Below are 17,198 nucleotides of genomic sequence, written 5' to 3'. Positions count from 1 at the left end.
TTTCAGGATGTTTTTTTCTTAGCTCCGGTCTGTCTACATCCAGGATGTTTTTTCTCCTAGCTCCAGTCTGTCTACATCCAGGATGTTTTTCTTCTAGCTCCAGTCTGTCTACATCCAGGATGTTTTTTCTCCTAGCTCCGGTCTGTCTACATCCAGGATGTTTTTCTCCTAGCTCCAGTCTGTCTACATCCAGGATGTTTTTTCTCCTAGCTCCAGTCTGTCTACATCCAGGATGTTTTTCTCCTAGCTCCGGTCTGTCTACATCCAGGATGTTTTTCTCCTAGCTCCAGTCTGTCTACATCCAGGATGTTTTTCTTCTAGCTCCAGTCTGTCTACATCCAGGATGTTTTTTCTCCTAGCTCCGGTCTGTCTACATCCAGGATGTTTTTCTCCTAGCTCCAGTCTGTCTACATCCAGGATGTTTTTCTCCTAGCTCCAGTCTGTCTACATCCAGGATGTTTTTTCTCCTAGCTCCAGTCTGTCTACATCCAGGATGTTTTTTCTCCTAGCTCCAGTCTGTCTACATCCAGGATGTTTTTTTCTTAGCTCCGGTCTGTCTACATCCAGGATGTTTTTTCTCCTAGCTCCAGTCTGTCTACATCCAGGATGTTTTTCTTATAGCTCCAGTCTGTCTACATCCAGGATGTTTTTCTCCTAGCTCCGGTCTGTCTACATCCAGGATGTTTTTCTCCTAGCTCCAGTCTGTCTACATCCAGGATGTTTTTCTCCTAGCTCCAGTCTGTCTACATCCAGGATGTTTTTTTCTCCTAGCTCCAGTCTGTCTACATCCAGGATGTTTTTTCTCCTAGCTCCGGTCTGTCTACATCCAGGATGTTTTTTCTCCTAGCTCCGGTCTGTCTACATCCAGGATGTTTTTCTCCTAGCTCCAGTCTGTCTACATCCAGGATGTTTTTCTTCTAGCTCCAGTCTGTCTACATCCAGGATGTTTTTTTCCTAGCTCCGGTCTGTCTATGTCTAGGATGTTTTTTTCCTAGCTCCGGTCTGTCTATGTCCAGGATGTTTTTCTCCTAGCTCCAGTCTGTCTACATCCAGGATGTTTTTCTCCCAGCTCTGGTCTGTCTTCGTACAATATGTTTTTTTGTCCTAGCTCTGGTCTGTCTATGTTTAGGAATAGTCTCCTCTCCAACATGGCCCTGATCTGGCTCAATATAATTAGGGGGTGATGCCACTCCACTGTGATGTCAATAGGAATATCAGGCCACGATCACATCAACGCACTGTTGCCATGGTGATTAAGTGCCATCGCTGTCACCACTATTCCCAGAGAGAGAGGGGGAGAAGAAGAGAGGAAGGGAGAGAGAGGAATAAAGTAGTAATATGGCCAAACAGACAGAGAAAGGGGGGGAGGGGTGGGCGTATCTGTGTATGTGTGTAGTGTGTGTGTTAGTCTGTGTGTACGGCTGACAGAGGGAAGGTGTGAAGGGTGGGCAATGTTGTTTACGTGAGAGAGAGTGTGCACCTGACATTCTCTCCTCTGTGTCTCTTAGGACAGTGATGGGGACAAGAGTGAGGATAACCTGGTGGTTGATGTCTCTAATGAAGTAAGAATAACCAAGTCACACGTAGACACAGATCTTGGATGAGCTTACCCTCTCCCAATTCTAAACAAACCCGTTAGAGGGAAAAGGCTAAACTGGCCTTAGATCAGCACCTACTACATGCAACGTCATCTGACCCCATGTAACTGCTATAGGAAAACGATTCAAATGTTTAAGATACAAGTGCATCAGGCCTCCCGAGTGGCGTGGTGGTCTAAGGCACTGCATCGCAGTGCTAGCTGTGCCACTATCCTGGTTCGAGTCCAGGCTCTGTCACAGCCGGCCGCGACCGGGAGACCCATGGGGCGGAGCACAATTGGCCCAGCGTCGTCCGGGATAGGGGAGGGTTTGGCCAGCAGGGATGTCCTTGTCCCATCGTGCTCTAGCGACTCCTGTGGCGGGTCAGGGGCATGCACGCTGACATGGTCTCCAGGTGTACGGTGTTTCCTCTGACTCATTGGTGTCACTGGCTTCCGGGTTAAGCGGGCATTGTGTCAAGAAGCAGTGCTGCTTGGATGGATTGTGAGGACAAACGGCTTTCAACCTTCGCCTCTCCCGAGTCCGTATGGGAGTTGCAGCTCTTTCCAAAGTCAAGACAGAACTTAATTGATTGATAAGGCCGAGAGCAGAATTTGCTATCCATCGAGTTCGACTCAACCATTACTTCCATTGTAATCTTCACCGTCATTTACCAACAAGCTATGCAGGAATGATCAATTAGCTGAAATAGCAACTATTGAATTACTATCAGAAGCCAAATTAATCAAAGATTATCCCGCTTCTATAAAGAATTGTATAAGAATCCACACAATATCAGACTAAGGCCTTTCTAAAATAATTAAGAACTCCTCTTCTCTCAACAGAGGAAGCCGCCTCGCTGGGACCCAAATCTCTCTCAAAGAACTCAAAAGGACATTGGGTAGAATGAATAAAGGAAAATCGCCTGTATGGGATTCCCCCTTAAGGTCTATTTAAAATGTGGGAATCAATTTGGTCCACTATTGCTTGAAATGATTAACACATAAAGGTTCATTTGGGAGATGTGAATACACCACTATTTTAGCTTCTTTTTTTTTTAAGGTAAGGATGCTACCCCGTGTTCTCACTATCGCTCCCTATCTTGATAAACACAGATATCAAACCGTTTTCCAAAATGTTGTCCCGTCTTGAGACTTCCTTACCCAAAGTGGGTTTGTTAAAAAACGTTTATTCTCAGATAACCTCCGTCGACTATTACATATCTTAAATGCTTCATCAGAACCTTGGGCTGTTTTATCTCCTGTTGCAGAAAAAGCTTTTTGATAGACTAGAATGGTCATATCTCTGGTCTGTCTTCGAACAAATGGGAATTGGCCTCCAATTTCATTAATATGATTAAAACACTAAATATGTCAATCCCTCTGCTTTAGATATTATAGGCAATATCTGCTCTGATCATTCAAAATCACAATAAGCAACAGACAAGGTGATCTGATTTCTCCTTTGTTATTTGTTTACCAATTTCCCTGATCACTTCATCTCATTATACGTGGACAATGTTTTACAATATCTAGACATTGTATCTCAATCACTCCCAAATGCATTGAAGATCATCGATAAATTCAGCTTCATCTCAAGTTATTAAATGAATCGACCCAAATCTGCCTTACTTCCTCTCAAGACCCAGACGGAGGACTGGTTTTGCTTTTGGAATCCCAATAATTTCCCATTTTAAATGTTTGGGTATAATAGATTTTCTTCCTTATATAAAACCATTGCTAGAAACTTAAACAGAATGTTCAAATCAATTCAATCTGACCTCAGTAGATGGACTAACATCCATGTTGCTTTAACCAGCAGAATATGTATTGTCAAAATGAAAAATGGCCATGGCTGGATTTTTGTAATTCAATTCTTCCCATGTCTCCCCTTCTGGCTTTTGGGATAAAATCCATAGTGGGATTTAAAAAATGAATAAGGCAATGTAAGTGATCCCAGATTAAATTAAGAGGGAAAGAAGTAGGAGGACTATCTGTAGCAAAGTTGAAATTGTATTTACAGGCACTAGCATTTTGCCCCATCCTAAATTAGTTTAGACATTATTCTTACGTTCCCTGACTGAGTATATAGAGAAAAATGGTGTCTCCTATTGCCTTGGAAGAGGTGGTCTTCACTGATATACCTCTTAACCCTTCTCCTACAATTTCTGTGGCTCCGCAGAAATCAAATAACATAAAACAAAAATCCCCATCAAAATCCGTCTGTTTAAACAATGTAAACTACGCTTTGGTCCTACTATTGCTCACACAATCTCTATTTTGCACGACATTTTAAAACAATGTAACTTGATATCAAAATGGCATGCCCATACTCCAATATTTCACAATAATACCTTGCAATGTGGAGGGCGGCCTTTTGCATCCACCCAATGGTTCAAGTGTGTAATCCGTACCCTTGTTGATATCATGGATAGTAATGGTTTGAAAACATTCCAAGATTGAAATACACATAAACATTAACAGGAAACTTATTTTTTCTATATTTACAACTTAGGTCAGCAATGCTGTCCTATGGAGTCCCTTGGGAAACCCAAATACCGAACCATCCAATTATGTGAAATATAAATAAATATAAATAAATTATCTGGGCTCCCAAAAGGACTGATGTCTATAAACAACTTTTGGAAAGCTCATATTCTGGGCAAGCCATTAAAAAGTATGGGTTAGATCTAAGTGAACCTGAACAACCCTTTATTGGAACAGAATATGGAAACATGACCATGGCATCCAGTAATCTGAACCATCAATTTATAAACTATAAGTTTGTTCACAGAATGTATTTACCAAGGAAATATTTTACGAAGACATTGGCCCCAACTCCCAACTCACTGTTCACTGTGTCCCCTAAATCAGGTAGGCACTGCAGTTAAATGCTTCTGGGACAAAGTTACAAAATTCCTTTCAAAGTACATTAATGTAAATATTCAATGCTTTGCATGTACAGTGCATTTGGAAAGTATTCAGACCTCTTAATTTTTTTCCACATTTTGTTACGTTACAGCCTTATTCTAAAATGGATTCAATTGTTATTTCTCCTCATCAGTCTACACAAAATACCCCATAATGACAAAGAAAAACATTTGACTTGTCCCAAAGTCACTCCTGTGTTGTCTTGGCTGTGTGCTTAGGGTCACTGTTCTGTTGAAAGGTGAACCTTCACCCAATTCTGAGGTCCTGAGCGCTCTGGAGCAGGTTTTCATCAAGGATCTCTCTGTACTTTGCTCCGTTCATCTGACTAGTGTCCCATTCTCTGCAGCTGAAAAACATCCCCACAGCAGGATGCTGCCATCACCATACTTTAACGTAGGGATGGTGCCAGGTTTCCTCCAGACGTGACGCTTGTCATTCAGGCCAAAGAGTTCAATCTTGGTTTCATCAGACCAGAGAATCTTGTTTCTCATGGTCTGAGAGTCCTTTAGGTGCCTTTTGGCAAACTCTAAGCGGGCTGTCATATGACTTTAACTGAGGAGTGGCTTCCATCTGGCCACTCTACCATAAAGGCCTGATTGGTGGAGTGCTGCAGAGATGGTTGTCCTTCTGGAAGGTTATCCCATCTCCACAAAGGAACTCTGGAGCTCTGTCAGAGTGACCATCGGCTTCTTGGTCACTTCCCTGACCAAGTGCCTTCTCCCCCGAATGCTCAGTTTGGCCAGACAGCCAGCTCTAGAAAGAATCTTGGTGGTTCCAAACTTCTTCCATTTAAGAATGATGGAGGCCACTGTGTTCTTGGGAACCTTCAAGGCTGCAGAAATGTTTTGGTACCCTTCCCGAGATCTTTACCTCGACACAATCCTGTCTCGGAGCTCTACGGACAATTCCTTTGACCTCATTGCTTGGTTTTTGCTCTGACATGCACTGCCAACTGTGGGACCTTATATAGACAGATGTGTGCCTTTCTAAATCATGTCCAATCATTTGAATTTACCACAGGTGGACTCCAAGTTGTAGAAACATCTCAAGGATGATCAATGGAAACAGGATGCACCTGGGCTCAATTGAGTCTCATAGCAAAGGGTCTGAATACTTATGTCAATAAGGTATTTCTTTTTCATACATTTGCAAACATTTCTAAAAAGCTGTTTTTGCTTTGTCATTATGGGGTATTGTGTGTAGATGAATGAGGAAAACAATTAATTGAATCCCTTTCAGAAGAAGGCTGTAACGTAACAAAATGTGGAAAAGGGGATGGGGTCTGAATACTTTCCGAATGCACTGTACTATGTTACTTAACGATGATAGTTTCTTGAATCTCCTAATTAATCAGAGACAATTACTGCTGGCAGGCAGCACTGCTGCAAAACAGCTGTTGGCTATTAGATGGAAATCACCTCACTCTCTCTCAATTCAACAGTGGATACAGTTACCACTAGAAGTTCAATCATTTGAATTATCCACAGCGAGATGTTGGGCGTGGAGACTCATTTTTGTTTTTATTTTCCTTTGCAAACAGGGTTTATTGTTACTTTTTAATTCTATGATATGATCAAAATGATCAATACTTTATATTTCTGTACCTTTTTTGGGATGTTTTTTTCTTTTTGACCATCAGCCAACAGGAAAATGCAAACAGAGTATGAGATTGTATGAGTTTGTGTAGTGTACCTGTAGCCCTCCCCAAAGAAAAAAATAAACATTTTGTCACAAAAAAAAGAAAAATTTTTCTATCTTCTGAAAAGACCTTATCTTTTGTGACAACTGATGCATCCTCTCTCCTTCAGTGTAAGTGAAAGTGTTGAGTCACTGATCAGTTTGCATGCTGTACAACCTCAGGCAGTATCAGTAGCCTAGTTAAACTGTGTACTGTGCCCAGCTTCGCGTGCTGACCAACGCGAAGTAGACTGCCTGTTCCTGATCTTGCAAATCTGTGTGGCACCTACAGCATTCAAATACTAAAATGGCTTGCGTGTTGTTAGGTTTTATTAGTTGAGTGACAACCTATGTCATTTGCTAGGTTATTGACATCTATGCGCTGCTACCGGAGACACAACTGTCATCTGGCTATAGCCTACCTGCTAAGTCTTACAATATAATTGATTGTTCAGGTTTACCATCAGCAATAGTTTTGGTAGTTTTGCTTTAAACAATCAGTGTATATGGTCATTTTTAAATGTAGAGGGTAAAATTGATAATTTCACAATGAGGACACCGATCACTCTGAATTATGAGGAGCTGCTGTTCTCTCCTTTCCTAGTGAGTAAAGTCTCTCCCTGTTGAACACAGCTCTGGAACACACGCACAGACACCCCTCCTCTCATCAGATAGCAGCAGTGTGTTTCCTTTATTTATGCCCTCAGAATATTTTAAATTGTTTAAATAATTAATACAGTGTACCGAAATATATGTTTTATCCAAGCTTTCTGCATTTGGTACTGCGCAGCACAATGCACAAAAGCGGGAAAGTCTCTTGGGTGATTTTTGCATATAGAACAATTTGAGAATTTGACAGATGTTCTTATTGAGTGTGTGAGAGGGGATGTCTCTGGTGATTGTTGTGGTACAGTCTGTGGATGTGTGTTCTGCTCAGACACAGCTACAGGAGATGTGCTGACTGCAGCACACTGGGAGAAGATGAGAATGGTTTTATTGGGGTGGCTGTGGCAGGGAGGTAGACAGTTTGCTGGGTTTGACTTACAGTACCGTACAGGTCTCATACACACTTGTGCTTAAATCCATACGGACACTATAGTGATCTATAATGTCTATAATCTTACAGTTTTAGAGATTTTTGACAGCTAATGTGAAGCTACGGTCTTGTGTAGTTTTGGGGTGACCTGGAGTCCCTTATCGGTCTATGTACACAGGAACCCACGTCTCCCGCGGGCAGCCCCCCTCACTCCCCCCACGGGAACGGTCTGGACCGGGCCCCCACCCTGAGGAAGGAATTACCAGGGTCCCCCAGGAGCCCCGGAGAGGTCCCGTCCTCCCCCCTACCATGCAGCCCCACACCGGGCAAGGCCAAGGACCCAGCACAGGTATTATACATTCATTGTCAAGCATTAACATTGTGACCAACATCAACAAATGAGAGAACTATCCCTTACTTATCTGTATGAAGGTGTATCATGACTGTATCTCGTTACCTCTCTTTAGGTGGAGAAGTCTGGGTCTTCGTTGTCTAAGTCGAGCACCCCGTCCCCGTCTCACCATGAGGCTCTCACCCCCGGCCCCGCCGGCCCCAGTACGTCCTGCCTCCGCCTGGTCAGCAGGGCTGCCTCCTCCACTGACCCCCTGGGTGAGTCACACACCTGTCTGTCTTTCATACCTTCTGTCTGTGCCCCTGTTATTATACCCCTGCTATACCATCCTATTAATCTATTGTGATCATATAGCCATGTAATACCATAATTATACTTTTAATCTGCTCATAATACCATTATAACTCACCACTACTCCCTACTGTGATAATGTGCTCCTGTGGTACGGTTGATCAGCCAAAAGCAATAAAGACATGTTATAGTATAAGATATCACCAACACAACTCTCCGTAGACCCCATCTGTCTGACCTCTCTGGTCCTCAGTGATGGATGTTCTCATTCACCCTCTCTTCACCCCCCTCCCCCTAGCTCTCCGCAGTCCTCTGTCTGTGCCCCCCAGTTTGTACCCGGCTCAATTTGGGGGGGTGTCCCACGCAGGCGTCAATGGGGAGCTAGCCAGTCCCGGGGGCTTCTCGCCCCAGATCAGCGCTGCCACCAGCGCCTACACCCGCAGCCCCTTGGTGAGTTCTTTAGCACACCTCACTCACCTCTCTGTTTAAAACAGGTGTCCACAACTCCAGACCTCAAGGGCTGCATTGTCTATTGTCTTTGTCTCTTCCTGGCACTTAATTGAGCAATTATGTCCCAAATTGGCCAGTTAGTGCACCCACCTGGTTGCCCGGGTGTGAATCAATGACTAATTATAAGGAAACAAATCAAGTCTAAACACTGTGGCCCTGAAGCATGAAAGGTATGCATCACTGGTTTAAAACAAAACTTACAGCCTTATTCTGTTTTGACAATGTTTTCTGTGGTAGTAACTGGTTTGAACGCCTATGTTGGATGAATTGTCAAGATTTCACTGAATTTGATAAGATTAGGATTTACTGAGATTGAACTGTTACAACACCGGATTATTATTTTAGTAATCCTCCTCATGTCTTTGGTCCTCCTCCTAGGCTCTCCAGGTGGCATATGAGTCTCGGTCCCACCTCAGAGCCCCAGGGCTGTCCTCCTCACTGCCTGGTGGATCCTCTGGGGGAAAACCGTATGTCGCTCCTCTCCTCCATCCAAACATAGAGAACTGTTGTTGTTGTTGTTTTAGCTGGGGCAAGCAGCAAGCTCTCCCAATTTAGATATAAAATTACACAACAACCTTGGCGTCGCTATGCTATTGATTGTAGGGCCGGGACGATACCAGTATCGCAATATTTTGTTTTCATGTCAAAAATGAAAATATGAAGCAAACCAAACTCTTTGGTCCTTTAAAAACCTGCTATGTAAAATATTGTGTGTTATAGCTTGGAAAATAAATAAATGTGACTTTTGATGACAACATATTGATGTTTGTTTCCATCATTAGGTCTGTTTCCTAAAGAAGTTCAATCCGCGTTGTGTTTTGTTCCCTTGCCCACGATACTAACGTTCTCAATACTGGTATTGTCCCGGCCCTAACTGATTGGCCATTGGAAATAGCACTCTTACTCTGGCCCCTGTAATACAATCTTCCCTTTTGCATTCTGCCAACGGCTCTTGTGTAAAAACAATTAGCAAGGTTTGGGTGAATATTTCTCAATTGCCATTCCCATTGCAGTGTTGACAGTCTTCAATGCTTTTGCATGACTGTTTGTAATAATATACAGATTTCTATTTCAGTGGATGACACTCGTTCCATTTTCTCCTACTTCCCTCACTCTGTTTACCTCCTCTCTCTCACCAGTGCCTACTCTTTCCATGTAAGTGCGGATGGACAGATGCAGCCGGTGCCTTTCCCTCCAGACGCCCTGCTGGGCCCGGGCATCCCGCGGCACGCCCGGCAGATCCACACTCTGAACCATGGAGAGGTGGTGTGTGCCGTTACCATCAGCACCTCCACACGCCACGTCTACACCGGCGGCAAGGGGTGTGTCAAGGTGTGGGACATCAGCCAGCCTGGCAGCAAGAGTGCCATGGCCCAGCTCGACTGTCTGGTGAGTGGACACAAACTTTAAAAGGCTTAACCAATCATATTGATTGTTTTAGCTGTTCAATACATATGTTCTCTCTTTCCACCAATCAGAACAGGGATAACTACATCCGCTCATGTAAGATTCTCCCTGATGGGCGGACACTCATCGTTGGAGGCGAGGCTAGCACACTGTCAATCTGGGACTTGGCCACACCCACTCCCCGCATCAAGGCGGAGTTGACGTCTTCTGCCCCGGCCTGCTACGCTCTGGCCATTTCCCCCGACAACAAGGTCTGCTTCTCATGCTGCAGCGACGGAAACATTGTAGTCTGGGACCTGCACAACCAGACCCTGGTTAGGTAAGGAGAGGAGAGGAGAAGGGGGTAAAGAGGAGAGGGGGATAAATAGGAGGTTAGGAGGGGTAGAGAGGTGGGGGGGGACATCAGGGTCTGGGACCTGCACAGCCAGGGCAGCAGAAGAGAGGAGGGTAGAGGGGGAGGAGAGTGCATAAGAGTAGAGTGAGAGGGTAGGGCAGGAGAGTGGAGAGGAGGGGAGAAGGGTAGAGGGGAAGAGAGCAGGGCAGTGGGCTAGATGACTATAGATCACATCTGAATGGCTCTGGGTTGATGTTGATTGTATCTCTGTGCTCCCCAGGCAGTTCCAGGGCCACACTGACGGGGCCAGCTGTATTGACATCTCCAACGATGGGACCAAACTGTGGACGGGGGGGCTGGACAACACAGTACGCTGCTGGGACCTGAGAGAGGGACGACAGCTGCAGCAGCACGACTTCACCTCACAGGTACTGATGACACACCTGAGACGTTGTGACTAGCTAACGCTAGGTATGACCAACTCAGGACTGTCTTTCTGAGAAGACTTCACCTTAATATGATAGTGTACCTATCAGCCTCTATTTCAGACCAGTCACTCTGCTCCTCTCTGTTGTATCATATCTCCATGATGATGCAGATGATAATCTTTGTCAGATGAGCTCCGTTCAGTCGTGTAATGAGCTTTTTCTCTCTCTCTCTCATCCTCTCCCTCCCTCCAGATATTTTCTTTGGGCTACTGTCCTACAGGAGAGTGGCTGGCAGTGGGCATGGAGAGCAGTAATGTAGAAGTGCTGCATGTCTCCAAACCAGACAAGTACCAGCTGCACCTCCATGAGAGCTGTGTGCTCTCCCTCAAGTTTGCCTCCTGTGGTACGTACAAGCTCAGAACTCTGACTGACACTCTCCTAACTTGCATAATTATGCTAATGAGATGTATAGTGGTTGGATACATCAGCTAACTCTGAAGTATAACGTGTGTGTGTTTCAGGCAAGTGGTTTGTGAGCACAGGGAAGGACAATCTGCTGAATGCATGGAGGACGCCATATGGAGCCAGTATTTTCCAGGTGAGAGAGAGAGAGGCAGGATAGCCCTCTGGCTAATACTCATATGGTATTGTACCGTCAGTGAACCCAACACTAACCCTATCCCACCCCAACACAATTTATTTTCCCTATCCCACGACCAACACAAATCCATAGCCCAATCTTCTAATATTCTCCTGTTCCCATCAGTGTGTGTGTGAGTGAGCGCACTGGCATAGCACAACCCCCCGCAGCCCCTGGGGTGTTGGGGGCCCCCTGGTTTTCCATCAGCCCCATGGCAAAATGTGTAGAATTTCAGGAAATTAGCTATAGAACAGCAACATTCACTCTCTGCCCCATGGCAAAAGGTATAGAATAGCATGAGATTAGCTATAGAACTGCAAATTCTCTCTCTGGCAAAATGAAATGTGTAGAATTGCAGGAAGTTAGCTTCTTCCCACTGAGAGTTAGGGTGGGACAGAGGTTGAAAGACAAGTTGTTTATCACAGATATGATTCAAGGTGACTTTCTGGGCTTTATCAGACAGAACAGACTGCATCACACACACACTTTAGGCTTTATCTATGCGGTATGTATGAGTGTGATGAGCTACAGGAAGACCATTTAAAGGGGAGATATTGTGTTGTGTGTGGGAGGGAGGCAGTATGGCTGTCATTGCTGTTTGCTAGTCTAGTGCAGGGAGGGAGGAATCTGCAGCCTTGGCTGGTGTCTCCTTATTGCTCTGATGAGCACAGATGCTATCTTTATTATCCAAATGCCCCTCAGTTCCCTCTACATGACGTCTCACAATCTCCCTCTCTATCTCTGTGTCTCTCTCACACTATGATACCCTTTTCAGACATATGGAATGTGGCACCTTGAAAGCACCTCGGCTACAGCATGTTTGTTTGTCTATAAGGGTACAAATACAACAGCTTTTGAAATGCTGACACGGAACCTTCTCTGGAAATTCGAAGCGCCACTAAAATGGGCATTTTACTTGTCTATAAAGGAATGCCACTTCTAAAGTGGGACAAACATCAATCATTAGGCGAAATGTAAATAATAATCTTGAGATGCCTGCTCGTAACCTGCCTGCCTGCTGCCTGCGCGCAGACCACTCTCCTAAATGTTTTTGTTAAAATTCATTAATATTGTGACTTTTAGTAGAAAGAAAACACATCTAGCTTCCCCTCCATAAAAAAAACAGCATAAAACACAGCAATCAGGAACGTTTATTGTCGTCAGGGAAACAATACAGAACATTCTATGCCGGAGCAGAATTCTACTGTCTGAAAAGGTACAGATGCTTCTGATGGTGCACTTTTTAAAATTGTCTTAAAAGGTTATCAGTTGTTGCTATCGAAACATTACTGTAGTGGCGTTCTGTCTATAAAGGGTATTATTCTGCTACTTCCTCTCTTGCTTTCTTTCTCTTGCTCGCTTTTACTCCCGATTCATCTCGCTCTCTCTCTCTCTCTCTCACATGTACATACACAAACCCCCCTTTCTCCTCCCTCCAATTGCTCTCACTCAACACTACCTCATCCCTTGTACCGATCCATCCTCTCTCCCTCCTCCCCGTCTCTCTGTAGTGTGAGCGTGTCTGTCAGTCAACATGGCCTCTCTCACCAATGGCCTGCTGATTGACAGCCCTGGTGATATGAACCTGTCATGTGGAGGAGAGAGGGGATGCAAGGAGGAGGATGAGATTGAAAGAGGGGGAGAGTGGAGGGAGAGAAGTGGAGGGGGAGAAGTGGGAGGAGGTAGAGGTTTAAAGGAGGGATGGATTGAGAGAGGAGCCGTGCTAGTAGGGAGCCATCTGGGGATAGGATCATAGGTCTGATGCAGACAGAGACGGATCCTGGTGGAGACAGAATAGAGGTACAGTAGTAGGGATTGTTTATTCAGTTATTGTAGAGAAAGTCAGCTCCCTGTATTTCTGTGGTTCTGAAAGCTGTGATTAGTGATGCTGAGAGCACAGCTGAACCACGTAGGGTTAAAAGGATAATCCACCCCCAGAAGTGAAACATGAAACTCCTGTCAGTTTGAGGATAGTGTATGTTCTATGAGTGTGTAATGATTTAACTTCTAAGTGGTCCGTCTATGAAATCGGGTAGGAACTTGTCAAACCTCTAAGGTTCTAATCACAGGGGATAAGACAATATCACATTTCATAACGCTTAAAAAAATGTATGTGCTCACTACTGTAAGTTGCTCTGGATAAGAGTGTCTGCTAAATGACTAAAATGTAAATATAAAACAGTTACCTGCACTCCAGATCGCCAAATCAGCCAATAGATGGTATGGGCATACTTGTCTAGAACAGGGGTTCTCAAAGTGGGGTCCGCAGAGGTACTGCAGGGGGTCCGCGGCCAGATCTCAAAATATATATATTTTTTATACGTTTTTTAATATTTTATTATACATTGCATTTTTTTATGAATATTACAAACAGATTAAACTACTTTTGGCCAAGGGATCTGTGGAATATGTTTTTAAAGTGTGTAATAATTAGAGGTCGACCGATTAATCGGAATGGCCAATTAATTAGGGCCGATTTCAAGTTTTCATAACAATCAGAAATCTGTATTTTTGGACACCGATTTGGCAATTTTATTTAACTAGGCAAGTCAGTTAAGAACATATTCTTATTTTCAATGACGGCCTAGGAATGGTGGGTGCCTCGTTCAGGGGCAGAACGACAGATTTTTACCTTGTCAGCTCGGGGGATTCAATCTTGCAACCTTACAGTTAACTAGTCCAACGCTCTAACCACCTGATTACATTGCACTCCACGAGGAGACTGCCTGTTATGCGAATGCAGTAAGCCAAGGTAAGTTTCTAGCTAGCATTAAACTTATCTTATAAAAAACAATCAATCATAATCACTAGTTAACAACACATGGTTGATGATATTACTAGTTTATCTATCGTGTCCTGCATTGCATATAATTGATGCGGTGCGTATCGTTGCTCCAATGTGTACCTAAACATCAATGCCTTTCTTAAAATCAATACACAGAAGTCTATATTTTTAAACCTGCATATTTAGCTAAAAGAAATCCAGGTTAGCAGGCAATATTAACCAGGTGAAATTGTGTCACTTCTCTTGCATTCATTGCACGCAGAGTCAGTGTATATGGAGTTTGGGCCACCTAATTTGTCAGAATTTTACGTAATTATGACATACCATTGAAGGTTGTGCAATGTAACAGGAATATTTAGACTTATGGATGCCACCCGTTAGATGAAATACGGAACGGTTCCGCATTTCACTGAAAGAATAAACATCTTTTTTGAGATTGAGATGATAGTTTCCAGATTCGACCATATTAATGACCTAAGGCTTGTATTTCTGTGTGTTATTATGTTATAATTAAGTCTATGATTTGATAGAGCAGTCTGTCTGAGCGGTGGTAGGCACCAGCAGGCTCGTAAGCATTCATTCAAACACCACTTTCTGCGTTTTGCCAGCAGCTCTTCGCTGTGCTTCAAGCAATTGCGCTGTTTATGACAAGCCTATCAACTCCTGAGATTAGGCTGGTGTAACTGATGTGAAATGGCTAGCTAGTTAGCGGGGTGCGCGCTAATAACGTTTCAAACGTCACTCGCTCTGAGACTTGGAGTGGTTGTTCCCCTTGCTCTGCATGGGTAACGCTACTTCGAGGGTGGTTGTTGTCGTTGTGTTCCTGGTTCGAGCCCAGGTAGGGGCGAGGAGAGGGATGGAAGCTATACTGTTACACTGGCAATACTAAAGTGCCTATAAGAACATCCAATAGTCAAAGGTTAATGAAATACAAATGGTATAGAGGGAAAGAGTCCTATAATAACTACAACCTAAAACTTACCTGGGAATATTGAAGACTCATTAAAAGGAACCACCAGCTTTCATATGTTCTCATGTTCTGAGCAAGGAAGTTCAACTTTAGCTTTTTTACATGGCACATATTGCACTTTTACTTTCTTCTCCAGCACTTTGTTTTTGCATTATTTAAACCAAATTGAACATGTTTCATTATTTATTTGAGGCTAAATTGATTTTATTGATGTATTATATTAAGTTAAAATAAGTGTTCATTCACTATTGTTGTAATTGTCATTATTACAACTAAATTTCAAAAACGGCCGATTAATCGGTATCTGCCTTTTTTTTGGTCCTCCAATAATCGGTATCGGTGTTAAAAAATCATAGTCGGTCAACCTCTAGTAATACAAAACAATGTAATATTATTAATCTACAATGTATGTCTTTAACCCTGGGCAACATGGGCCTGGCTCACAGGGATATGTGTATCCACAGTACTCCTAATTATCCACTTTTCAACTCAATACTATTCCCCCAATGTTTTTAACATTTTTTTAAACATAAATGCACTGTAAGCTTTAAAACTTCAATGTTTTCTCTTTGCCTCATGGCAAAATGTGTAGAATAGCAAGAAATTAGCTTGAAATGTGCCAAGAGGCAGGCTTTTCAAATGTTCTCTTCCCGGGCCCGAGACCTGGTTTGTCCAGCCATGGATTTCAGACGTCATAGTAAAACTCTTTATAGGCTATCAGAACGCACTCGAGTTGTGTTCTGATTATGAGGGGTCACTGATGAATTTGCTATCACAAAAGGGGTCCCCGGCCACAAAAGGCTTGAGATCCCCTTGGTCTAGAACAGTTCCATCCGCTTATTTCGTCATGACAAAGTATATATCTCGCTTAGATGTGCTCAATCTAAACAGTGTACCAAATTATTCATATCAGTACCATTATGCAATCGGGGTTGCCATGACCATAGTTTTCTAGCAGTTGGGCTACTTGAAAACAATGTCGTCACGGGTGAAAAAGTGACTATGCAATCAATACATTAACTATACATTCATGTACATACTACCTAAATTGGCCTGACCAACCAGTGCTCCCGCACATTGGCTAACCAGGCTATCTGCATGGTGTCCCACCACCTGCCAACCCCTCTTTTTACGCTTCTGCTACTCTCTGTTCATCATATATGCATAGTCACTTTAACAATACCTACATGTACATACTACCTCAATAAGCCTGACTAACAGGTGTCTATATATAGCCTTGCTACTCTTTTTTTCAAATGTCTTTTTACTATTGTTTTATTCTTTATCTACCTACACACACACACACCTTTTTTCCACACAAATGGTTAGAGCCTGTAAGTAAGCATTCGGCGCATGTGACAAATAAACTTTGATTTGATGATTGTGGGTTTTTGGGCTACTTCTAAATTGCCATGACATTTTTCATAATAAAAAAAAATGGTATTATTATTTTCACTGCTGACTATCATGCAGTGAGGCAGGCTGTTGCTGATTGAGTGAGTGGGGGGCAGGGCCAGAGAGGTGTGTCGGCCCTCCATTTGCACGTTCCCGTGCGTCTCCGCCCTATGCACAAGTGCCCCAAAACTGGGGGAGTGAAAATTATGGAGGGTGTAGGTAGGGGCTAATTAGACACGTTGCAGGCTTCAGAGCGAAGTTTAATCTCATAAATCAAATGTTACTTGTCACATGCTCTGAATAAAACAGGTGTAGACCTAACAGTGAAATGCTTACTTACAAGCCCTTAACCAACAATGCAGTTTTAAGAAAAATAAGTGTTAAGTACATTTTTTAAATAAAAATAAATTACTAAAGAGCAGCGGAAAAATAACAGTAGCAAGGCTATATACAGGGGGTACTGGTACAGAGTCAATGTGTGGGGGCACAGGTTAGTCGGGGTAATATGTACATATAGGAGTTAAAGTTAACACCTGTGCCTATATATATACTCCAAACACCGGCTTCTTTGGCATTATCACTTAAGTATGCCACGGGTGTGACAAAACCAGTTATTTTTGCTGCTCTAATTATTTTGGTAAACAGTTTATAATAGCATTGCTTCCTGCCTAAGAACAGCTCTTAGCTGTGGTATATTGGCCATATACCACACCTCCTCGGGCCTTATTTCTTAAGTAGAACATGAATGGCATCATTCAAGTGTGTTTCACCCAAAATTGATGGGTTTATTGATCCCCTCCCCATTCCCTGGAAGTCACCCTCAGGCTGCATTTCAAACTCATAAATGACACACCCTCCTCCACTTA

At 43.3% G+C, this 17,198-nt stretch overlaps 1 protein-coding gene across 2 annotated transcripts in view; it reads left to right on the top strand.

Annotated features, from left to right (window-relative positions):
• The window catches only part of LOC112236020 (transducin-like enhancer protein 4), an 86,049-nt gene that overhangs the window by 56,969 nt on the left and 11,882 nt on the right, over positions 1-17,198 (top strand). For both annotated transcript variants that reach the window (XM_042306406.1, XM_042306363.1), the window contains exons 10-19: positions 1,509-1,562; positions 7,399-7,569; positions 7,688-7,829; positions 8,162-8,313; positions 8,752-8,840; positions 9,513-9,762; positions 9,852-10,099; positions 10,395-10,542; positions 10,795-10,945; positions 11,064-11,140. In XM_042306406.1, coding sequence (XP_042162340.1) covers positions 1,509-1,562; positions 7,399-7,569; positions 7,688-7,829; positions 8,162-8,313; positions 8,752-8,840; positions 9,513-9,762; positions 9,852-10,099; positions 10,395-10,542; positions 10,795-10,945; positions 11,064-11,140 — 1,482 coding nt within the window. The remainder of the gene's footprint in view (positions 1-1,508; positions 1,563-7,398; positions 7,570-7,687; positions 7,830-8,161; positions 8,314-8,751; positions 8,841-9,512; positions 9,763-9,851; positions 10,100-10,394; positions 10,543-10,794; positions 10,946-11,063; positions 11,141-17,198) is intronic.

The sequence above is a fragment of the Oncorhynchus tshawytscha genome, linkage group LG01 (assembly GCF_018296145.1).
Source record: "Oncorhynchus tshawytscha isolate Ot180627B linkage group LG01, Otsh_v2.0, whole genome shotgun sequence".
Classification (NCBI taxonomy): Eukaryota; Metazoa; Chordata; class Actinopteri; order Salmoniformes; family Salmonidae; genus Oncorhynchus; species Oncorhynchus tshawytscha.
Note: the sequence above shows the minus strand (reverse complement) of the source record. Positions and strands in the feature narration are given on the sequence as shown.